Genomic DNA, 25439 nt, shown 5'->3' on the forward strand with positions numbered 1-25439 from the left:
ATCATTCAACACTTTCACCTCACACATTATCACTGTTTTTGCAGAGGTGCTCAGAACACAACAGTTTAGAAGCATATACGTATAAAGATACACAACATATCCCTCCAAACTTATTGCTTGGGAAGCATTGAAAATTGGGTTGGGCAAATACGATTCTGTTAGTGGGATGGTTTGTGAAAGACCTGCCTAGTATGGGCCAACAGGCTTGCTGCAGTGTTCCTGCTTTCTTATGTTCTTATGTACACCAGCTGAGGAAATTGCTTCAGAGGAGAAAGAGAGGGAAGAAGGTGCCTTCTTCAAAGATTAAGGGCATTTGTGCAAAGTGGAGTGAGGTGCAAACATTTGTGGAGGAACATCACCCTAACCCTCTCCCCTCCTCCCATCTTCCATACACCAACAAGACTCTTCAATAAAGGTAAGTGTGATATTATTGTTTTATACTCGATTTCTCATTATTTTCTGTATGTAAATCTACATATAATCTATAAAAAAATAATTTTTAATACTTTTGGGTGTCTGGAACGGATTAATTGGATTTACATTATTTCTTATGGGAAAAATGAATTCGGAAATAGTCAGATTTGGGTTTAGTCGCTCTCTCTGGAGCAGATTAATTACGATAAACCAGGGGTCCACTGTATAGGAAAGAGTAAAGTGGTGATAAAAAAAATAAGTAACAAAAGATTGGATATCAGATTGGAGGGAGAGAGTATGGAGGAGTTGAATGTACAGTGGACCCTCAACCAGCGATATTAATCCGTTCCTGAGAGCTCATCGTTAATCGAAATAATCGTTAGTCAAGTTAATTTTCCCCATAAGAAATAATGGAAATCAAATTAATCCGTGCAAGACACCCCAGAGTATTGAAAAAAAAATTTTTACCACATGAAATATTAATTTTAATACACACAAACTGAAGAAGACATGCACAGTTACATGACACTTACCTTTATTGAAGATCTGGTGATGATTGATGGGATGGGAGGAGGGGAGAGCATTGATCTTCTTAGTATTTAGAAGGGGAATCCCCTTCCATTAGCACTTGAGGTAGCAAGTCTTTTTCTGGGGTTAGTTCCCTTGTTCTTTTAATGCCACTAGGACCAGCTTCAGAGTCACTGGACTTCTGTTGCACAACATGTCTGTCCATAGATACCTGTACCTCTCGTTCCTTTATGACTTTCCTAAAGTGGTTCACAACATTGTCAGTGTACAGGTTGCCAACACGGCTTGCAGTAGCTGTCAGGGTGATTTTCATCAATAAAGGTTTGCACTTCAAGCCACTTTGCACACATTTCCTTAATCTTAGAAGTAGGCAACTTCTTCAATTTCTCTATCCCCTCCTCCGAAGCAATTTCCTCAGGTCTGCCCTCTTGCTGTTCAAGATGATCTAGCAGCTCATAAGTGGTTAGTTCTTCATTGTCCTCCACCACCAACTCTTCCACATCCTCCCCACTAACCTCCAACCCCAAGGACTTCCCCAATGCCACAATTGATTCCTCAACTGGCATAGGATTCTCAGGGTTAGCCTCAAACTGTTCAAAATCCCTTTTGTCTACACATTCTGGCCACAGTTTTTTCCAAGCAGAGTTCAAGGTCCTCTTAGTCACTTCCTCCCAAGCCTTACCTATAATGTTTACACAATTGAGGATGGTAAAGTGATCTTTCCAAAACTCTCTTAAGAGTCAGTTGAGTTTCTGAGGTCACTACAAAGCACCTTTCAAACATAGCTTTTGTGTACAGTTTCTTGAAGTTGGAAATGACCTGCTGGTCCATGGGCTGCAGGAGAGGAGTGGTATTAGGAGGCAAAAACTTCACCTTAATGAAGCTCATGTCCCTAGAAAGTTGCTCTGCCAAGTCTGAAGGATGACCAGGAGCATTATCTAATACCAGGAGGCACTTAAGGTCTAATTTCTTTTCAATTAGGTAACTTTTCACATTGGGGGCAAATGCATGGTGTAAAAAGTCATAGAAAAAGTCTCTAGTGACCCATACCTTACTGTTTGCCCCCCACAGCACACACAAATTAGCCTTGACGACATTGTTTTTCCTGAACACTCTGGGAGTTTCAGAGTGATACACCAATAAGGGCTTCACTTTGCAATCACCACTAGCATTGGCACACATCAACAGAGTAAGCCTGTCTTTCATAGGCTTATGTCCTGGGAGTGCCTTTTCCTCCTGAGTAATGTACGTCCTGCTTGGCACCCATGGGACAAGTGGGGCGCGCTCAGGCCAAAGTGGACGCGTCTTGAACGGAACGAATAGCATTGGTCAGGTTTTTAAGCGCTAGTCGAGGCAAAATTTTTGAGTTAAAATGTATTGCTAGTCAGATTTATCGTTAATCGATGCCATCGCTGGTTGAGGGTCCACTGTATTTAGATATTTAGGAGTGGACGTGTCAGCAGATGGGTCTATGAAAGATGAGGTGAATCATAGAAGTGACGAGGGAAAAAAAGGCGAGTGGTGCACTGAGGAGTCTGTGGAGACAAAAAAAACTTTGTCCATGGAAGCAAAGAGGAAAATGTATGAACGTATAATTATACCAACACTCTTATATGGGTGCAAAGCATGGGTGGTGAATGTTACAACAAGGAGGCTGGAGCCAGTGGAGATATCGTGTCCGAGGGCACTGTGTGGTGTGAATATAATGCAGAGAATTCTTTGTTTGAAAATTAGGAGGTGCAGGATTCCCAAAACTATTATCCAGAGGGCTGAGGAGGGGTTGTTGAAGAGGTTCGGACATGTAGAGAGGGTGGAAGGAAATGGAATTACTTTGAGAGTGTATAACTCTGAAGTGGAGGGAAGGCAGGGTAGAGGTCGAACTAGGAAAGGTTAAAGGGAGGGGGTAAAGGTAGTTTTGTGTGCGAGGGGCTTGGACTTCCAGAAAGCATGCATGAGCATGCTAGATAGGAGCGAATGGAGACAAATGGTTTTTAGGACTCTGTGATGTTGGAGTGTGAGCCGAGTAATATTTATGAATTGATTCAGGGAAACCAGCAGGCCGGACTCGAGTCCTGGAGATGGGAAGTAGAGTGCCTGCACTCTGAAGGAAGGGTGTTAATGTTGCAGTTTTATAATTGGAGGGTAAGCACGCCTCTGGCAAGAGAGTGATGGAGTGAATGACGGTGAAAGTTTTTCTTTTTTGGGCCACCCTACCTTGGTGCGAAACAGATGTGTTAATAAAAAAAAAAAAAAAAAAAAAAAAAAAAAAAAAAAAAAATTCTACATGTACATGCCCTTGTGGCTTAGCACTTCTTTTTGATTATAATAATAATAATAAATGTACATGTACAAGGTATACAGGCCTAGCTGACATCAGTGACATATGTACTATGTAGAAAACCCCTTATGTAGAGCATTTCCCACAAATTAGGTCAATTTTGTCCCAGGATGCGACCCACACCAGTCACCTAACACCCAGGTACCCATTTTACTGATGGGTGAACATGAACAGCAAGTGCCTTGAGGAAATACATCCTAAGGTTTCCTGCCATACCGGGCAATTGAACCTTGAATCACAGTGTGTGAGCTGAGTGCACTAGCAATCGAGCTACGCGACACCTAATAAATAATACACCTAATAAAAAATAATAGACACCTACCCAAACAATAATGCAATCTTTGTAAACATTTTTGTTATGAAAATAAAACTTATTTTACTTAGTTTTACTTTTATTCACATTCAAACATAATCCATATATTATAGCATCTGATTATAAATACGTATTACAACATATAAAAATACTCAATTTGAGTTTATTTTTTTAAATTCTAACAAAATATTCTACAGTAAATTATAATTTTTAAAATCCTAGTACACATTCTGAGCCTAATAAGTCAAGTAGGTTAAACAATTAAAAATTCTTATATTTCATGTGTATCGAGATATATTCGTGTGAATAAGCATGGTAAACAAATGTTTGATTTTGTACCATAATTAAACATGATCTACCTTCTCTAGATTTATTTAGTACAGTATATTATTGCATATTGTAGCTTTATGCAGCAGTAATAAATGTGGGTTTGTTAAAGTGACCCCACATGGATTTTGAACTTTCAATGTAATATGCATTTGTGATTATGACTTCTTATAACAATTCCATTGAGCTTATCCAAAGTCAGCCTGAATTTATGTTCAGTTTAAAATGTACAACACCTAAAAGATACTGCGACTCGTAATGCAGTGTTCACATTTTCACATCTTCCAGTTCAGTTTAGCATCTGTTGCCTTTCAAAACTGAACCCAGTCTTTGCCCAGTTACAGCTTAATGCATTCCCAAAAAAAGTCTTCATAAATCAACTGTATGGAACTCTGAACCTAGCTTCCTAGACACACTTGTAATGATCGAATATGTATTCCTGCGCTATACATATTATATCATAACTAAGTAAAAAATTTTTTTTTTTTTTTTTACTAAGAAATCAAAAAACATATACTATTCAAAAGTCACTTCTCTTCTCATTTCTTCCCCCACCTTCTCATTCCCTCTTGCTTTACCTCACTCCTCCTTCCAATGTATTTGACATATCACTATGTTTATCCATCACATGCCCCCCACCCACACTTCCTATCCACCCAAACACCATATTCCACCCTCTTACTGTACCCCTGAGCACTTCTTTTTGATTATTATAATAATAATTACTGTACCCCACTAAGACATTATACCCTCTTCCCACTGTACTCTATCTCCAGTGTAATGTGCTCTATTTTTTTATTATTATTATCACACCGGCCGATTCCCACCAAGGCAGGGTGGCCCGAAAAAGAAAAACTTTCACCATCATTCACTCCATCACTGTCTTGCCAGAAGGGTGCTTTACACTACAGTTTTTAAACTGCAACATTAACACCCCTCCTTCAGAGTGCAGGCACTGTACTTCCCATCTCCAGAACTCAAGTCCGGCCTGCCGGTTTCCCTGAATCCCTTCATAAATGTTACTTTGCTCACACTCCAACAGCACGTCAAGTATTAAAAACCATTTGTCTCCATTCACTCCTATCAAACACGCTCACGCATGCCTGCTGGAAGTCCAAGCCCCTCGCACACAAAACCTCCTTTACCCCCTCCCTCCAACCCTTCCTAGGCCGACCCCTACCCCGCCTTCCTTCCACTACAGACTGATACACTCTTGAAGTCATTCTGTTTCGCTCCATTCTCTCTACATGTCCGAACCACCTCAACAACCCTTCCTCAGCCCTCTGGACAACAGTTTTGGTAATCCCGCACCTCCTCCTAACTTCCAAACTACGAATTCTCTGCATTATATTCACACCACACATTGCCCTCAGACATGACATCTCCACTGCCTCCAGCCTTCTCCTCGCTGCAACATTCATCACCCACGCTTCACACCCATATAAGAGCGTTGGTAAAACTATACTCTCATACATTCCCCTCTTTGCCTCCAAGGACAAAGTTCTTTGTCTCCACAGACTCCTAAGTGCACCACTCACTCTTTTTCCCTCATCAATTCTATGATTCACCTCATCTTTCATAGACCCATCCGCTGACACGTCCACTCCCAAATATCTGAATACGTTCACCTCCTCCATACTCTCTCCCTCCAATCTGATATTCAATCTTTCATCACCTAATCTTTTTGTTATCCTCATAACCTTACTCTTTCCTGTATTCACCTTTAATTTTCTTCTTTTGCACACCCTACCAAATTCATCCACCAATCTCTGCAACTTCTCTTCAGAATCTCCCAAGAGCACAGTGTCATCAGCAAAGAGCAGCTGTGACAACTCCCACTTTGTGTGTGATTCTTTATCTTTTAACTCCACGCCTCTTGCCAAGACCCTCGCATTTACTTCTCTTACAACCCCATCTATAAATATATTAAACAACCACGGTGACATCACACATCCTTGTCTAAGGCCTACTTTTACTGGGAAAAAATTTCCCTCTTTCCTACATACTCTAACTTGAGCCTCACTATCCTCGTAAAAACTCTTCACTGCTTTCAGTAACCTACCTCCTACACCATACACTTGCAACATCTGCCACATTGCCCCCCTATCCACCCTGTCATACGCCTTTTCCAAATCCATAAATGCCACAAAGACCTCTTTAGCCTTATCTAAATACTGTTCACTTATATGTTTCACTGTAAACACCTGGTCCACACACCCCCTACCTTTCCTAAAGCCTCCTTGTTCATCTGCTATCCTATTCTCCGTCTTACTCTTAATTCTTTCAATTATAACTCTACCATACACTTTACCAGGTACACTCAACAGACTTATCCCCCTATAATTTTTGCACTCTCTTTTATCCCCTTTGCCTTTATACAAAGGAACTATGCATGCTCTCTGCCAATCCCTAGGTACCTTACCCTCTTCCATACATTTATTAAATAATTGCACCAACCACTCCAAAACTATATCCCCACCTGCTTTTAACATTTCTATCTTTATCCCATCAATCCCGGCTGCCTTACCCCCTTTCATTTTACCTACTGCCTCACGAACTTCCCCCACACTCACAACTGGCTCTTCCTCACTCCTACAAGATGTTATTCCTCCTTGCCCTATACACGAAATCACAGCTTCCCTATCTTCATCAACATTTAACAATTCCTCAAAATATTCCTTCCATCTTCCCAATACCTCTAACTCTCCATTTAATAACTCTCCTCTCCTATTTTTAACTGACAAATCAATTTGTTCTCTAGGCTTTCTTAACTTGTTAATCTCACTCCAAAACTTTTTCTTATTTTCAACAAAATTTGTTGATAACATCTCACCCACTCTCTCATTTGCTCTCTTTTTACATTGCTTCACCACTCTCTTAACCTCTCTCTTTTTCTCCATATACTCTTCCCTCCTTGCATCACTTCTACTTTGTAAAAACTTCTCATATGCTAACTTTTTCTCCCTTACTACTCTCTTTACATCATCATTCCACCAATCGCTCCTCTTCCCTCCTGCACCCACTTTCCTGTAACCACAAACTTCTGCTGAACACTCTAACACTACATTTTTAAACCTACCCCATACCTCTTCGACCCCATTGCCTATGCTCTCATTAGCCCATCTATCCTCCAATAGCTGTTTATATCTTACCCTAACTGCCTCCTCTTTTAGTTTATAAACCTTCACCTCTCTCTTCCCTGATGCTTCTATTCTCCTTGTATCCCATCTACCTTTTACTCTCAGTGTAGCTACAACTAGAAAGTGATCTGAAAGTGATCACTAGAAAGTGATATGTGCTCTAGTACACCCTATACTATGCACTCCAGCACCATCCCGTGCCCTGTAGGACAGCCTTCAATTGTCTAGGAAGCGATTAACACATTCTTCAGTGTTTAATGGGGTAAATTTTCCCATGACATGGATGGTTTCCTAAAGCCATGGGAGTGGCTGACATTCTTCCCACAGTAATCTCTATCACAGCCCAAGTCAAGTCTGGGAAATATCCTAGCCAGTCATCCTAAAAAGGTACTTCAGGCATGAAGGAACTAAACATACCTCAAAGTGTGGCAAGAAGCAGTCTTGCCTAAAAACCTTGGACCACACTGTGAAAGATGCAGGAAAATAAGACAGCAATTCCAGGTACGTACACTATTATAGTTTAATATTAATGGGGAAATTTTTCGAGGCTTCCCTGGACACAGTTGGTGTGGGATTGTCATTAATGCTGTCTTCAAGGAATCTACCAGATTCTCACTGAATGCACATCCACTGGTGGCGTCTACTCCCTTTGTTTGATTGCCTGCCTTGTGAAATCGGGCGTAATTCATCAATAAGGTTTAGGGCTTGTTTTTGATAATTAGTTAATAGCCAGAAATATCCAAAAGTCAGCCCTCAAGACCACATGGTGCAGGAGTATGACAGACAAAAAAAAAAAAACTGTACACCCCACAAGCCTAGAAGGCACTGAAGATGCAGCCAATAGTCTTAGGAAATCCTAAGACATCCCACTGAGTTGCAAGACCAGCATAATTTTTTATCTCGTCAACAAACTTACTAGGGTGGGATATTACTTTTGACATTAATTTTTGCTAGGTGCCTTCTCTTATCTTCCTCTCCACTCTTTCCCATTTTTAATTTTGTTTGAAAACACTACACAGGCAGCAGCAACAGCAATTGTCTCCTGCTCCCTCAATGAATGACAATGCTTTTTACATATCTTTTCTTACATTTGCTTATTGTTATGCTGAAAATACTGTACAGCATTTAGTGCCTGTGGGTAGGTAATGGTTAAGGCTAATGTGTGCCCAGGTTTAATAGTAGGAAGAGAATTTGGTGGAGTAAGTTAATCTGAGCCTCAGCCCTGAAAACAGGCAAAATTGCTTGCCACCCCTCAACATATATAACTTTAAATCTCTACCAAACACAAGCTCTCCTCTCATGCATAAAGCAAATATACAAAATATCAATGCATTTAATAAAAACTGAGAAACTTAATATAATTCACCCTTAATAAAACTGTACAGTAATTTTCAAATCTATAGGTCTTCACCAATCTCTACCAAACATTAGCTGTCCACACATGCATAAAATGAACATAAACTATCAGCGCATTTGGTAAAAGCCAAGAAAAAGTATATGTAGTATACCCTAGATGTAACAGATCCTGATAAAATAGACTTTTAAAATTATGGTCAAAACCCACTGATTTAAGTGTGCTTTTAACTCTCATTTTCAATGTTTATTGCAGTATATATGTAAATTGTGTGTACAGTACTATATATAAAGTGAACAATAGAGTAACTTAGTACTTTAATGGACACTTGGACAGTCCCCTACTAGTCCATTATAGCTAATAGTTATAATTCAGCCTGAACAGTCTTAATTTTTTTTTTACCTACACTTCTTGACTAATCTTATCAAACAAACATGAACTCTCCATGTCTAAAATGAACATATACATAGTATGAATTCCTTTGATAAGTTTTTTTTTTTTTTTAACCTTTAAACTGTCCAGATGTAGATCTACGTTCATGTGTGTACCACTCCGAATGTAGATATACTTTTTTTTTTACGTGCTTTCAAATAGAGAAAATAAATGTCTGAGAGCTACACACGTAAACATAGATCTACATTTGGACAGTTTAAGGGTTAAATAAAGTTGACCCTTGAACAAAATTTTTTGGAGATTTGCAACTGAAAAATTAAAAGTTATATTTTACAGTATCTACATAGTAATGTAGATACTAGTCTATTTTAGTCATTTGCTACATAAAATATACACAAATCTATTACATAATTAAAATTTATCAAAACTTACGCACACAATTACAGATCATACAGGCTCCGTTTGCAATCGAGAGAAATGTAAACAAACTTAAAAAAGCAATATAATATACTGTTATTACAGATCGTAGTGTTCCACTCACAGTCAAGAGAAATGTAAATAAACATAAAGGTGCAATACTAAAATATAAATAAATATGAATTTCTTATTTACATTGTTTTTCATTTTTGATGTCTAGTGTTGTACAAGACAATGTTGATATAGGTACTGTCAGATGATTCGTCTTGTAAACAGACAATAAACTTAAGGTACTGATTAATACAGTACAGTACTGTAAATGAATTTTCTCTTCCTTATGACTTTATTAATAACATTCTTTTCTCTAGTTTACTTTATTGTAAGAATACGGTATGCAATACATATACAAAATGTGTGTTAACCGGCAGTTTATATTATTGGTAAGGCTTCCAGCCAGCAGTAGGCTATTAGTAGTTAACTTCTGACTCCCCAAAAGTTATGTGCAGATTTTCGACTGCACGGGGGGGGTCTGTGCCCCTAATCCCTGCACTGTTCAAGGAAATACAGTAATTTCTTTTCTAAATACAATGCTTGTATCTTTAAATCAACCTTCATAAGTAATTAATTGATTAAAGGGCCATGATCATCAGTGCTAATGACTGTAGGTCAGATGATCATAAGTTAGGCATCTACTGTAATGTCTGCATCACGCTAGGTTAAAATATATTAAAATTATCTGTAATACAGTATAAAAAAATGAGATTTTGCATTAGACATTTTGGTATAAATTACCTTTTAATCTATTCAATTACAGTAGATCGTAGGATAACACACCCTCTGACAGTAGTAATTCACCAACAGGAGATAAAACAACTGAATTCATGTATGCATACTGTTTTTTTGTATTTCAAGGAATGTAATCCTATTTTTACCATATGTTCTTCACTTTGGTTAATGCCAATTTTCAGGACTGTAACCCACATGTTATTTGAGAGACTACTGTATTGTACAAAGTTTGGAAGTGAGTGCAGTGTACTTTTTACTTGTATTACAATGCCGTTATATACATATGCCCACAACTAAGTACAGAAAGCACACTTAAATATAATAGCAATAATAATTTAGTGATGTTGCTGTAATGAACTGATACACTATGGGATATTTTTATCTATCTAAATTCAACCTTAAACAAAGTATACAAATTAGTGGTAGAAACTTCATCATGATTATTATGACATTATTCAACAGAACAAAATATGAGAGATAAAATGACTACAGCATAATACATTAACTATGATAAATAAGTTGTGCTTTTAAGACAGAGCAAGCAATCTTAGCTTATAAAGTAACTATCATTTTGCCAAACAAGCAGTGCGCAATTTTATTGTTGAAAAAATGTAAATGTAACGAGTTTCAATAATGTTAAATAACACAAAAATTAGCTTGAATTATGTTTTGATTGCATTCAATCTCTAAATTTTGAAAAGATTACTTTAAGGGCAGTTTCATTTGTTTATGCAACTCTGCCTAAAGAAGAAAAAAAAGCACAACATACAGTGGGCTACTGTAGATTTTAGAAACAAACATAAATTAGTTAGCATATGGCTATAATTTCTCACAAGAATGAATCGATATAAATGGAATATATAATTCATATTAATCTTTCCCAGACATTATTATTGTAAATGAGAGAACTTTATTATCTAATTCTTGAGAACATTTTAGAAAAAATAGTTTTTATTTTGATATCACAGGATGAATTTTTCAGCATGTTAAGAAAATGTATCATGTGGTAGGTATATGTAAAAATTCATGTAATAAAAGCACAGAGAAGATAAAAATTACATAATACTTTAACAGTATCTTTCTGAAATACTGATATAACTTGTATATTATTCTAAAATTAAATAAATTAAAAAATTTATTTCATGACAAAAATCATTTTTGCCATCTAAAAATTTTGTAGGCCGAGTTGTGTTCAAGATTATGAGTAATTACAGACAGTAACACTTATGTGATGGAAATGCTTTAGAAAACCATCAACTTCAAAAATGAGACACTTGTGCAACATTTGGGAATCTTCATTGAGGAAATGGCCGTCTCATTCTTGAGTAACATACGTGCAATGAAATAAAAAGTGCTTATCGCATTTTTCACCAAACTTGGTTACTTAATATTTTTTTTAAGACTATGACATTTACCTGCAGCAAGACCCCTTCAAGACTGAATCTACCGAGTGCCACTGAAACCCAACATGACTTTGTGGTTATGCCTCAGGTTATGGTCCTCGTCCTTCATCACATCACACTGTATAGCTGAATCTATGGGGAAAAGGAAAATTTAATTACCAGATGTCATCAAATGAAAACGTGAACCCAGCTGTCAAGAAATCTTGAAGAAATGGAAGCTGGAAAAAGCTGTAATGGTTTGTGAATAATGATGTAGATGGCTGTGGGAGATGAACAAATATTCAAGCATGCAATCCTTTGCCTTTTGTGAATTATTTGTCAAAATGATAATTACAAAATCTGCGCAAAATATTAAACTGTACTTTATGGAAATAATTCTGAGTTACTGTAGTGGCAAGAATTTCAATTCAATAGTCTAGGTTAATTATAATGCTCAGTGCAAGGTTGCTTTTGACATTATTCTGTAAAGACAATTCAAACAATTACACAAAAGGCAAAATACTGCTTATTATCACATTGCTATAAAAATGCATTTCAAACATCTTTTATAATTTATAATACCAATATATAAAAATAAAGCACACTGCACCTTTACAAATGGGAGTTCAAATTTAACCTAACAATACACTTACCTTCTCATAGTATTTTGATGGTTAATGTACCTGAAAAGAAACTGGGGATGGAGTGTCTGATTCTTAAAATTTATGGAATAAATGTTGCTTCTGCTAATATCCTGGGGAATAACTTTCAATGTGATCATGTAAGAGCCACTACCAAAGTTATTATCTTCAGGGAGCTAGTATGAAAACTGCATTTTACTGAATGCTTAGAAAAGTTCAGCATTATCAGTGTGGTTGAATTTTTAGTTAAATTCATATGAAAAAATGCATCGATTTTATTTCACTTTTTTAATTTTAATCAAAGTGAATTTCATCTTTATATATACGTAGTTTTATAGAGTTGCAGTACGATTCAAGACAAATACCAGAGTAAAAATAATGGAATGGTCTCGGGTCATACCTACTACACGTGTATGAATTACAAAATTATATCAGGATAAATTATTATATTCACCATGAATACTTGCCTCGACTGAAGATATATATATATATATTTATTATATACTATGTATGCCTATCACCTGAGGTAGGGTGACCTGAAAAAGAAACATTTTCACTATCATTCACTCCATCAGTCTTGCCAAAGGTGCATAGATACTGCAGTTCAGATGCCTTTGCAAACTGCAAACATCCCCATCCCTCCTTTAGAGCACAGACACTGTACTTTCCACCTCCAGGACTCGAGTCTGGCCAACTGTTTTCCCTGAATCCCTTTAAAAAAATGTTACCTTTCTCAAACTCCAACAGCTTGTCACGTCCCTAAAAACTACTTGCCTCCATTCCTATCATGCTCGCACATGCCTGATGGATGTCCAAGCCCCTTGCATGCAAAACCTCTTTTACCCCTTCCATACTTTCCAAAGGTGACCCCTATCCTGCCTTCCCCCCACAACAGCTTTACACACCCTCCATGTCATCCTCTATTTTGCTCCATCCTCTCTAAATGTCCAAACCACTTCACCAAGCCCTCTTTAACACTCTGGATAATACTTTTAGTAACTCTGCACCTCTTAATTTCCAAACTACGAATTCTCTGCATAATGTTTACACCACACATTACCCTCAGAAACGACATCTCCACTGCCTCCAACCTCTTCACTGCAACATTAACAACCCAAGCTTCACATCCATGTAAGAGTGCTGGTACTATTATATTCTCATATATTTCCCTCTTTGCCAACATGGATAATGTTCTTTGTCTCCAGACTCCTCAGTACACCATTTACCTTTTTCCCTTCATTAATTCTAAGGTTCACCTCGTCCTTCATTTACCCATCCTCTGACAAGTCCACTCCCAAATATCTGAACACATTCACTTCCTCCAATTTGTCATTACCTAATTTATTTGTTACCCCCTCATCATCTGCTGTTTCCTACGTTCACTTTCAACTTCCTTTACACACCCTACAAAATTTGTCCACTAACCTTTGCAACTTCTCTTCGGAATCTCCAAAATGCATAGTGTCATCAGCAAAAAAAAGGTAACTGTGACAACTCCCATTTTTGTATTAGATTCCTCATTTTTAATCTTAGTCTTCTCCCCAACATCCTAGCATTCGCTTCTTTTACAACCCCATCTATAAATGTTACACAACCATGGTGACATCACTCATCCCTAAGGACTACTTTCACTGGAAAGTAATCTCCCTCTCTCCTACATACCTTAACCTGAACCTCACTATCCTCATAAAAGCTCTTAATAGCATTCAGTAACCTGTCACCTATACCATACACTTGCAACATCTGCCACATTGCTACTCTATCCACCCTATCATGCCTTTTCTAAATTCATGAAACCAACCAACGCTTCCCTATCTTTATGTAAATATTGTTCCCTTATATGCTTCAATGTATACACTTGATCTACACATCCCCTACCCTCTCTAAAGCTTCCTTGTTCATCTACAATCCTACCCTCCATTTTACCCTTAATTCTTTCTATAATAACCCTACCATATACTTAACCTGGTATACTTGATAGGTTTATTCCCCCTATAATTTTAATGCTATTTTATCCCTCTTCCCTTTATACAAAGGAACTATGCCTACTCTCAGCCAGTCCCTGGGCACCTTCCCCTCTTTCATGCATTTATTTGAACGAAACTACAAACTACTCCAAAACTATATCTCCTGCTTTTAACATTTCTCTCATGATCTATAAATCCCTTCTGTTTTACCCTCTTTCATTTTACCTACTGACTCATGCACCTCCCCACACTTGCATCTGACTCTGCCTCACTCCTAAAGGATATTACATCTCCCTGGCCAATGCATCAACATTTATCAGTTCTTCAAAATATTCCTGCCATCCTCCCAGTACCTCCAACTCCCCTCTACTGACTCCCCTCTTTTGTTTTAACTGTCAAATCCATTCATTCCCTTGGCTTTCCTCAACCTCTTAATCTCAAAAACTTTCTTATTCTCAGCAAAATTTGCTAACACCACCCTCTCTCATATACTTTCCTTTTATACTCTCACCAATCTTAACCTTTCTTATACTCTCCTTATACTCCACCTTGTATCACTTCTGCTTTATAAAAACCTCTCATGTGCAAACCTTTTCTCCCTTACTGCTCCTTTTACCTCATCATTCCACCAATTGCTTTTCTTCCCTCTTGCACAAATCCTATATCCACGAACTTGTGCCACACATTCTAACACTATTTTTAAAACTATCCTTCACCTCTTGAACCCCCTCATTACCTATACTTTCATTAGCCTATCTTTCTACCAATAGTCGCTTATATCTTACCCTAACTACCTCCTTTTATTTAAATCTTTTTAACCTTATTTGCTGATGAAAGGAAGATGAACATTTTTTAACACGTCAGCCACTTCCTACCGAAGCAGGGTGACCCAAAAAAAAAGAAAAAAAAAAAAAACTTTCATAATCATTCAACACTTTCACCTGCCCATAATGCTATGCATACAAGTGGCTTTGGCATGCTGCTCTTACCTGTATTTTTTTGTACCTCTGTATGTTCAAATTATTAAATAAATAAATAAAATCATTCATACATAATCACTGTCTTTGAAGAGGCGCTCGGATATGACAGCTTAGACGTCCCTCCAAATTGCCAATATCCCAAACCCCTCCTTTAAAGTGCAGACATTGTACTTCCCATTTCCAGGACTCAAGTCTGGCTAACTGGTTTCCCTGACTCTTCACAAAATATTACCCTGCTGGCACTCCAACTCGTCAGGCCCCAAAAACCATTCGTCTACATTCACTCCTATCTAACACACTCGTGCATGCTTGCTGAAAGTCCAAGCCCTTCGTCCACAAAACCTCCTTTACCTCCTCCCTCCTTTTTGGGGATGACCCCTACCTGCCTTCCTTCCCCTACAGATTTATAAGCTCTCCAAGTCATTCTACTTTGTTCCAATCTCTTTAAATGACCAAACCACAGCCCCTCTTCAGCCCTCTGACTAATACTTTTATTAACTCAAAACCACCACCTAATTTCCCCACTACGAATTCTCTGCATAATATTTACACCACACACTGCTCTTAGACAGGATATCTCCACTGCCTCCAACCACCTCCTCAATGCAGCATTTACAGCCCAAGCTTCACACCCACCGGGCCACCAGGCCCAGTGGCCTGGTGGCTAAAGCTCCCGCTTCACACACGGAGGGCCCGGGTTTGATTCCCAGCGGGTGGAAACATTTCGACACGTTTCCTTACACCTGTTGTCCTGTTCACCTAGCAGCAAATAGGTACCTGGGTGTTAGTTGACTGGTGTGGGTCGCATCCTGGGGGACGAAGATTAAGGACCCCAATGGAAATAAGTTACAGTCCTCAATGACGCACTGACTTGGGTTATCCTGGGTGGCTAACCCTCCGGGGTTAAAAATCCGAACGAAATCTTATCTTATCTTACCTCAACAAACCACTCGCCTTTTTTCCTTCATTAATTCCATGGTTTACTGTATATATAGGTACACACACATACAGTGCCTGCACTCTGAAGGGGTGGGAATATTTGCAGTTTTGAACTGTAGTATCAGTGCCCCCCTGGCAAAACAGCGATGGAGTGAGTGATGGTTAAAGTTTTTTTTGTGTGGGGGGGGGGGCACCCTGCCTCAGTATGGGGAAAAAAATATATATTTACTGTGATTTTACTTGCTTTAACAATATACAATATATTAAGTAGATATGGCCTTAAGTTTGCTTAATGGTAAATACTAAAAAATGGAAACATTATAAAAGATCATATTTTTCTTAACTGTTCTTATGAACTTTTATATAAATGTTCACATATTTTTTTCTGTTTTAATTGTTGTATGTTCCATTTTAAAGTCATTACCATGTAAAATTAATATGAGATGATAAAATGGGTGATATCTTGCCACTGGCGAGGCCTTGGGGAGTAGCGTCATGACTGGGCACTACGCACTTCACTTTCTGAAACACATGGAAAAATATACTCACTGTTACTAAGGGGATACAAAAACTTAATCAATATTTTAATGGCTGGCTGTGCATCAGGGATATACATTTAATCATTAAATACTGCACGTGGGAAAAATGATAATTTACAACTAAGGTATTTATTCATTGCGCTTTCATCCACACCTATATACTGAGAAGAAACAATAGTACTGCACACTGAAAGGGCTTAACATTTTCCCATGAAAATAAGCTAAAGTACTTGAATTGTATATTTACTATAAACCTATACTTGTGCATAAAAATGTATATTATTGATGCACTGCTGCCAAGGTTTAAAAGAGTAAGGTACTGTACAGAGAAACCAATGGAAAAAATTAAGGTAATTGATGAGATGCTGTCATCAACAGAAGCTTAACAATGTAAATAGGTGAATGATAAATTTGTGGCTCTTACTATTTCATGAAGATATTCTTTGACAACATCCTTTTCGTTTTCCCAGCTACAACATGCAATATATTTTCACACAACATTATGAGCAATGCTCATCCCGAATTTAAAGTTCAAAATTTTCATTCTAGTTTCAAGTCTCTTGAAACTACCTTGCCTAATTACAAATTATATAAAAACCTTTGATTCGGTTAAAGCAATTTTCATTGGACATAATCCACAGCTCTCCTTCAGTCAGTAAATTTCAAGACCTGAAAAATGTTGATGCAATGGAATTAAGGTACTATAAAATTGGTAGCTGTTAGCATGTGCTAAGTACTGTATTTAATGTTATTTCTTCCTCCGTAAGCCATGCGCGTCATAACAGGCAACTAAAATGCCAGGAGCAAGGAGCTAGTAACCCCTTCTCCTGTATGCATTACTAAATTTAAAGTGAGAAGCTTTTGGCTTTTTTTTTTTTGGTCACCCTGCCTTGGTAAGATATAGCCAGTTTGTTGAAAAAAAAAATAATAATGTTATCAGAGTAAACAAAATCCTTGATATAACAGACCACGATTTAACAGCTGTTAAAATAATGATTAAATTGAGCTTTTAACTCCTTTATTTTTCAATTTCTGTTTTTTTTTACAGATATGTATAATTTTGGTGTACGCTTATGCATTTAGTTCAACTTACCACACAGACCCATTCTCTCATATCTAGGCCCATATTTACCACTCATGGCTTATCTAAGAGAGCTGAGCTCATCATGTAGAACAATGGGACCGACCCAGGCTTCAAAGCCATAGTACAATGAAACCCACTTCAAAACGGTTAAAAACTAAGCAACATAGTGTTAGTATGGTGAATCGATTATTTTTTTAGGAAGATTCTATGGCTAATTTGGGTTTTGAGCTTGTCAAGAGAATGTCAGTAATTTTAACTACTACTGCTGACCATAAGAGAAATCAGATTCCAGGAGTTGACACAGGCAGTTACCACAAGGTCTGATATAAGCTTTATTAAATTTGTATAGGCTAAAAAAGTACATTAAACAAATATAAACTTACAGGAAAACAGCAAGACTTACTTGGCTCTTAAGCTATCATATTTGGAGAAAGCCTCATCTATGTCAACATAGCAACCCTGCAGATGTCTGTGGGAAGGGAAAAAATGAGGTACAGTAGAGTACTGATAAACTAACTACATTACAGCAAGAAGGTGAGGGCAGTTTATTGTTCTGTATATGCAGCAGGCACAATAACATGAGTGTATGTCTCGTATATTTAGTAGGTTCAGGTTTTTGAACAGTGGTGGGGTGAGCTCAAGTGCCAGACAGCATACTCCACCATTTTCAAAAGCCTGAACCTACTAATTATATGTGAGACACTCATATTATTGTGCCTACTACACATTGAACATTAAAATGGTATAAAATACCGACAGGTTGTTAGGTAAGACACATATGCAACAGTTAGGTATCTTTATTTCGAAACGTTTCGCCTACACAGTAGGCTTCTTCAGTCGAGTACAGAAAAGTTGATAGAAGCAGAAGATACTTGAAGACGATGTAATCAGTCCATCACCCTTAAATTTTTGAGGTGGTCAGTCCCTCAGTCTGGAGAAGAGCATTGTTCCATAGAATGAAACAATATTGTTTCATTCTATGGAACAATGCTCTTCTCCAGACTGAGGGACTGACCACCTCAAAACTTTAAGGGTGATGGACTGATTACATCGTCTTCAAGTATCTTCTGCTTCTATCAACTTTTCTGTACTCGACTGAAGAAGCCTACTGTGTAGGCGAAACGTTTCGAAATAAAGATACCTAACTGTTGCATATGTGTCTTACCTAACAGCCTACTACACATACAGAACAGGGTAATATTTAGTGAAGGGATTCAGGGAAACTGGTTATTTTATATAACCAGACTCGAGTCCTGGAAATGGGAAGTACAATGCCTGCACTCTAAAGGAGGGGTTTGGGATATTGGCAGTTTGGAGGGATATATTGTGTATTTTTATACATATATACTTCTAAGCTGTTGTATTCTGGGCACCTCTGCAAAAACAGTGATTATGTGTGAGTGATTATGTGTGTGTGTGTGTGAGAGAGAGAGAGACTCAGCAATCAACATTTGCACCAATAACTCACTACAGTTGTGACCGGGTGTGGAAGTGTGAATTGCTCATTACTCTAAAATTTGTTCATGATTGCAGCCATGTATAAACGTAAGTAACCATTCTTACAGTATTCATTACCTTTGTAACTTGTGAGTTCATTACCTTGTACCTAGTTCAGCCATCAAAACTTTGGAGCCCGGTCCCTGGACCCATTGTGTACCTCTGTAATCTGTAAATACCTTTGTAACTTGTAATGATTGTGACTAGACCTACCTGGAGTTCATTACCTTTGTAAATTGTGAGTTCATTACCTTTGTAAATTGTGAGTTCATTGCCTCTGTAGCTTGCTCAGCTATCAAAACTTTGAGGCCCAGTCCCTGGACCCATTATGTACCTCTGTAATCTTTTGACTACCGCCCACAGGATGGGTATGGGGTGCATAATAAACATATTAAACTAAAAAACTGTGTGAGTGAGGTGAAAGTGTTGAATGATGAAATTATTTTCTTTTACTTTGGGTCAGCCTGCCTCAGTGGGAGACGGCAGACTTGTTGAAAAAAAAAAATAAAAAAATAAACCCCCCACTTAAACTTCTCCTTGATAGCTACAACTGAATGCACAGTCACAATACAAGGCATAAGGCACTCTTTGACATCCCTTGTGTCAGTCTCACACTATGTAAAAATGCAATGCACATGAAGGGCCCGAAGATCTGGAATTCACTACCTGAACCAGTAAAGAATCCCCTGACTACATGTAAATTTAGGACTATGCTTAAAAATCATCTTATCTCTCAATACAGTGGACCCCCGGTTAACGATATTTTTTCACTCCAGAAGTATGTTCAGGTGCCAGTACTGACCGAATTTGTTCCCATATGAATATTGTGAAGTAGATTAGTCCATTTCAGACCCCCAAACATACATGTACAAACGCACTTTCATAAATACACTTACATAATTGGTCGCATTCGGAGGTGATCGTTATGCGGGGGTCCACTGTACTAACCAAACTAACCAACTTCTAAACAGTTTCAAGCAACTCTCCCAAATATTATATTAAACATCTGCCAATCCATGAAATATTACTGTCTGAACCATTAATTGTAATGCTGTTTTTATTATGTGCAACTTCAAGATTATTATTCTTATAAACTTGACTATCTTGCATTAGTACATTTATTTTTTTTTTTTAACAAGTCGGCCGTCTCCCACCGAGGCAGGGTGACCCAAAAAAGAAAGAAAATCCCCAAAAAGAAAATACTTTCATCATTCAACACTTTCACCACTGTTTTTGCAGAGGTGCTCAGAAACGCAACAGCTTAGAAGCATATACCTATAAAGATACACAACATATCCCTCCAAACTGCTAATATCCCGAACTCTCCTTAGAGTGCAGGCATTGTACTTCCCATTTCCAGGACTCGAGTCCGGCTATATAAAAATAGTAACCGGTTTCCCTGAATCCCTTCACTAAATATTACCCTGCTCACACTCCAACAGATCATCAGGTCCCAAATACCATTCGTCTCCATTCACTCCTATCTAACATGCTCACACACGCTTGCTGGAAGTACATGTATTAAGATTAAATAAAGATTTATTAAAAAGTTAACCACTCTAATCTCGTCTAGATTTTAGTAGTTATTATGCACGTATTAGGATTAGTTTGCCCAAAATGTCCTGGTATGATAGTGGCTTTCTTTATACTTAAACTAAAATTGTAATTACACATTGTAACCTTAACAAAAAAAAATAAAATCTTCATTCAAGCACCAAAAACACTGGACACAGAGACCACGAACAGACCAAGATATATAAAAAAAATGCTACACAAAGATTTTCATAGGATTAACAGAGTTCATGTAGCTGTTTCACATTATTTGTCCCTTTCTCAGTAAGAATTTTCTGTCATACATTACCATAGCTAAGTGTATCTGTACATTAAATTTACAGGTTATGAGCTGTTATCATACCTAGAGATATCTCTCTACAGTTATCCAGTAGGAAATCTGGGCTAGAAGTTGTAAAATACATAATAGTGTTACTGGATAATACAATTAAAGCAAAATACAAATTCCCACCTGTCAACCTTGGTAACATCAAAGGCAGTGCGACCATGAAGAACACGTCGATTGTTGAAGGCTACCAGATCACCAGGTACCATGTTGAACTCCAGACATGTAGCTGGGTCACGAAGTTTATCTGAGAACAACTGAAGGAAACCTTGCATTATTACCTTATTCTTCCATACCAAATCAAGCAATGCCATATTACAATTGAAATAGGAGTATACATACAGTAATTTACTGTATGACAAAGTGTTCATTGCTATTTCAATTTATTTTCCAATCTTGTTTAACCCTCTGAATGAGCATCACAACTTCAAATAATAGTAATAGAAATAATTTTTTTTTTAAACAAGTCGGCTGTCTCCCACCGAGGCAGGGTGACCCAAAAAAGAAAAAATCCCCAAAAAGAAAATACTTTCACCATTCAACACTTTCACCACACTCACACACAATCACTGTTTTTGCAGAGGTGCTCAGAACACAACAGCTTAGAAGCATATACACCTACCATCTGACTTACGACCTGCTCGAATTACGACCGTGTTTTTTATGCCAAATTTCTGGGAAATAAACAACTATTTGTGTTGTACACAGTGTTTATCCTAAACCTTACAGTATAAAATACAGTACTAACAACATAAAAAGTAAAGTAAAACATGAAATACCAAAATAAAACAATAAAATAGTCATTGCAAAAATATTTTGTTGATATTCAGTAGTAAAGTTCGACTTACAACCATTTCGACTTACAACCGGTTTCTCGGAACCGAACTCAGTTGTAAGTCGGATGGTAGGTGTACCTATAAAGATACACAACACATCCTTTCAAACTGCCAATATCCCGAACCCCTCCTTTAGAGAGCAGGCATTGTACTTCCCATTTCCAGGACTCGAGTCCGGCTATATATAGAAATAATACAGTAATTTATTTCCCATCAAACTGGGAATATCCCACCAAGGCAGGGTGACCTAAAAAAGGAAAAAGATTTTCTTTTAAATTTAGTAATTTATACAAAAGGGGATTACTAGCCCCTTGCTGCTGGCATTTAAGTTGCCTCTTAAAACATGCATGCCTTAGAGAAAAAATTCTTATCCACTTTCCCATGGAGAATAATACAGTAATATTATAATAATACCACTAATAATAATACAAAGATGGGATATGTTTGTTTACTCCCTACTTCTAGAAGTCCGTAATCATGCAAAACATTTTGGATGGATGTAAACCACAAGCAAAATATTTCAGAAACTGTACCACATATAAATTTTGGCATTTAAGGTAAAGAGTGTAAGGAACTTTGCACACATTAAATATGTGCAGCCTCTTCTTACTTAGAGACGTACTCATTTACTGACCCCTCGGACTTATGACCAGTTCTCCAACCACGTTAAGAGACCATACAATAAGTGTCAGGGGCCCCGAGACTGTTCAACTGCCTCCCAGCACACATAAGGGGGATTACCAACAGACCCCTGGCAGTCTTCAAGTTGGCACTGGACAAGCACCTAAAGTCAGTTCCTGATCAGCCGGCCTGTGGCTCGTACGTTGGTTTGCGTGCAGCCAGCAGCAACAGCCTGGTTGATCAGGCTCTGATCCACCAGGAGGCCTGGTCACAGACCGGGCCGCGGGGGCGTTGACCCCCGGAACTCTCTCCAGGTAAACTCCAGTATGCAAACCTAATTAATGTATATTAGAGCTGATTTCCTCTATTCTGTTTATTACAGTATACAGTAAACTACTGTATAAACATTTAAAAATATACTAAACATGTTATAAATGGTGCAAAGGTGACATTAAAAAAATCTAAAGATGGTTGACAAACCCACTACCAGTACAGTATGCGCCTTGCTTAATGACTAATTCCCTTACTGACCTACTCTTAGGAACAGAACCCCATCATTATGTGAGGAGAGGCTGTACCTTAACCCTTTCAGGGTCCGTGCCGTAGATCTACGGCATGAGCTCAGCTCACTCTGATAAGCTGCGAGCGGTAAATTTGGGCCTAGATTTGAGAGAATACATCTATGTGGCATGTGTGGACCACATAAAACAAATCCTGCAGCACACAGTGCATAACGAGAGAAAAAAACAGATCGTAATTTTTTATTAAAACAGTGACTTGCAGTGTATTTTCGTATGTTTTTTTATAGTTGCATTTGGAATTTCTTGATCTCATTTGATAGAATGGAAGATACATTACAGAACTAGAGATGATTTTGATTGGTTTTAATACTGGAAATGGCTTGAAACTGAGCTCAAAGTAGCAGAAATGTTAAATTTTTGCAGATGTTCAAGAGTAAACAAATGACCTCACACATCTAATACACGCCAGCCGGTGGGTCTAATATACATTCACAAATGTGGTGACAGTATTTATACAATTATTACAATATTGCATAACAGTAAATCTTTATATTTTAGTTTGAATAAAAATTCATTATTTATTTTTTTTATTTTATTATCACACTGGCCGATTCCCACCAAGGCAGGGTGGCCCGAAAAAGAAAAACTTTCACCATCATTCACTCCATCACTGTCTTGCCAGAAGGGCGCTTTACACTCCAGTTTTTAAACTGCAACATTAACACCCCTCCTTCAGACTGCAGGCACTGTACTTCCCATCTCCAGGACTCAAGTCCGGCCTGCCGGTTTCCCTGAACCCCTTCATAAATGTTACTTTGCTCACACTCCAACAGCACGTCAAGTATTAAAAACCATTTGTCTCCATTCACTCCTATCAAACACGCTCACACATGCCTGCTGGAATTCCAAGCCCCTCGCACACAAAACCTCCTTTACCCCCTCCCTCCAACCTTTCCTAGGCCGACCCCTACCCCGCCTTCCTTCCACTACAGACTGATACACTCTTGAAGTCACTCTTTCGCTCCATTCTCTCTACATGTCCGAACCACCTCAACAACCCTTCCTCAGCCCTCTGGACAACAGTTTTGGTAATCCCGCACCTCCTCCTAACTTCCAAACTATGAATTCTCTGCATTATATTCACACCACACATTACCCTCAGACATGACATCTCCACTGCCTCCAGCCTTCTCCTCGCTGCAACATTCATCACCCATGCTTCACACCCATATAAGAGCGTTGGTAAAACTATACTCTCATACATTGCCTCCAAGGACAAAGTTCTTTGTCTCCACAGACTCCTAAGTGCACCACTCACCCTTTTCCCCTCATCAATTCTATGATTCACCTCATCTTTCATAGACCCATCCGCTGACACGTCCACTCCCAAATATCTGAATACATTCACCTCCTCCATACTCTCTCCCTCCAATCTGATATCCAATCTTTCATCACCTAATTTTTTTGTTATCCTCATAACCTTACTCTTTCCTGTATTCACTTTCAATTTTCTTCTTTTGCACACCCTACCAAATTCATCCACCAATCTCTGCAACTTCTCTTCAGAATCTCCCAAGAGCATGGTGTCATCAGCAAAGAGCAACTGTGACAACTCCCACTTTATGTGTGATTCTTTATCTTTTAACTCCATGCCTCTTGACAAGACCCTCGCATTTACTTCTCTTACAACCCCATCTATAAATATATTAAACAACCACGGTGACATCACACATCCTTGTCTAAGGCCTACTTTTACTGGGAAATAATTTCACTCTTTCCTACATACTCGAACTTGAGCCTCACTATCCTCGTAAAAACTCTTCACTGCTTTCAGTAACCTACCTCCTACACCATACACCTGCAACATCTGCCACATTGCCCCGTATCCACCCTGTCATACACCTTTTCCAAATCCATAAATGCCACAAAGACCTCTTTAGCCTTATCTAAATACTGTTCACTTATATGTTTCACTGTAAACACCTGGTCCACACACCCCCTACCTTTCCTAAAGCCTCCTTGTTCATCTGCTATCCTATCTCTGTCTTACTCTTAATTCTTTCAATAATAACTACCATGCACTTTACCAGGTACACTCAACAGACTTCTCCTCCTATAATTTTTGCACTCTTTTGTCCCCTTTGCCTTTATACAAAGGAACTATGCATGCTCTCTGCCAATCCCTAGGTACCTTACCTTCTTCCATACATTTATTAAATAATTGCACCAACCACTCCAAAACTATATCCCCACCTGCTTTTAACATTTCTATCTTTATCCCATCAATCCCGGCTGCCTTACCCCCTTTCATTTTACCTACTGCCTCGCGAACTTCCCCCACACTCACAACTGGCTCTTCCTCACTCCTACAAGATGTTATTCCTCCTTGCCCTATACACGAAATCACAGCTTCCCTATCTTCATCAACATTTAACAATTCCTCAAAATATTCCCTCCATCTTCCCAATACCTCTAACTCTCCATTTAATAACTCTCCTCTCCTATTTTTAACTGACAAATCCATT

At 38.2% G+C, this 25439-nt stretch overlaps 1 protein-coding gene across 5 annotated transcripts in view; it reads right to left on the reverse strand.

Annotated features, from left to right (window-relative positions):
• Positions 1 to 7369: 7369 nt before the first annotated feature.
• LOC128688583 (gamma-butyrobetaine dioxygenase) overlaps positions 7370 to 25439 on the reverse strand; it is a 75456-nt gene continuing 57386 nt past the window's right edge. For 2 of the 5 annotated variants that reach the window (XM_070084710.1, XM_070084708.1), the window contains exons 9-12: positions 21063 to 21193; positions 17946 to 18011; positions 16344 to 16441; positions 7370 to 11545 (exon numbers count right to left, since the gene is read on the reverse strand). In XM_070084710.1, coding sequence (XP_069940811.1) covers positions 16435 to 16441; positions 17946 to 18011; positions 21063 to 21193 — 204 coding nt within the window. In that variant the 3' untranslated portion in view covers positions 7370 to 11545; positions 16344 to 16434. Of the gene's footprint in view, positions 11546 to 12045; positions 12076 to 16343; positions 16442 to 17945; positions 18012 to 21062; positions 21194 to 25439 lie in introns of all 5 variants that reach the window. The other 3 variants (XM_053776461.2, XM_053776460.2, XM_070084709.1) reach the window with 2 other exon arrangements.

Source organism: Cherax quadricarinatus, chromosome 13, assembly GCF_038502225.1.
Source record: "Cherax quadricarinatus isolate ZL_2023a chromosome 13, ASM3850222v1, whole genome shotgun sequence".
NCBI classification, from domain to species: domain Eukaryota; kingdom Metazoa; phylum Arthropoda; class Malacostraca; order Decapoda; family Parastacidae; genus Cherax; species Cherax quadricarinatus.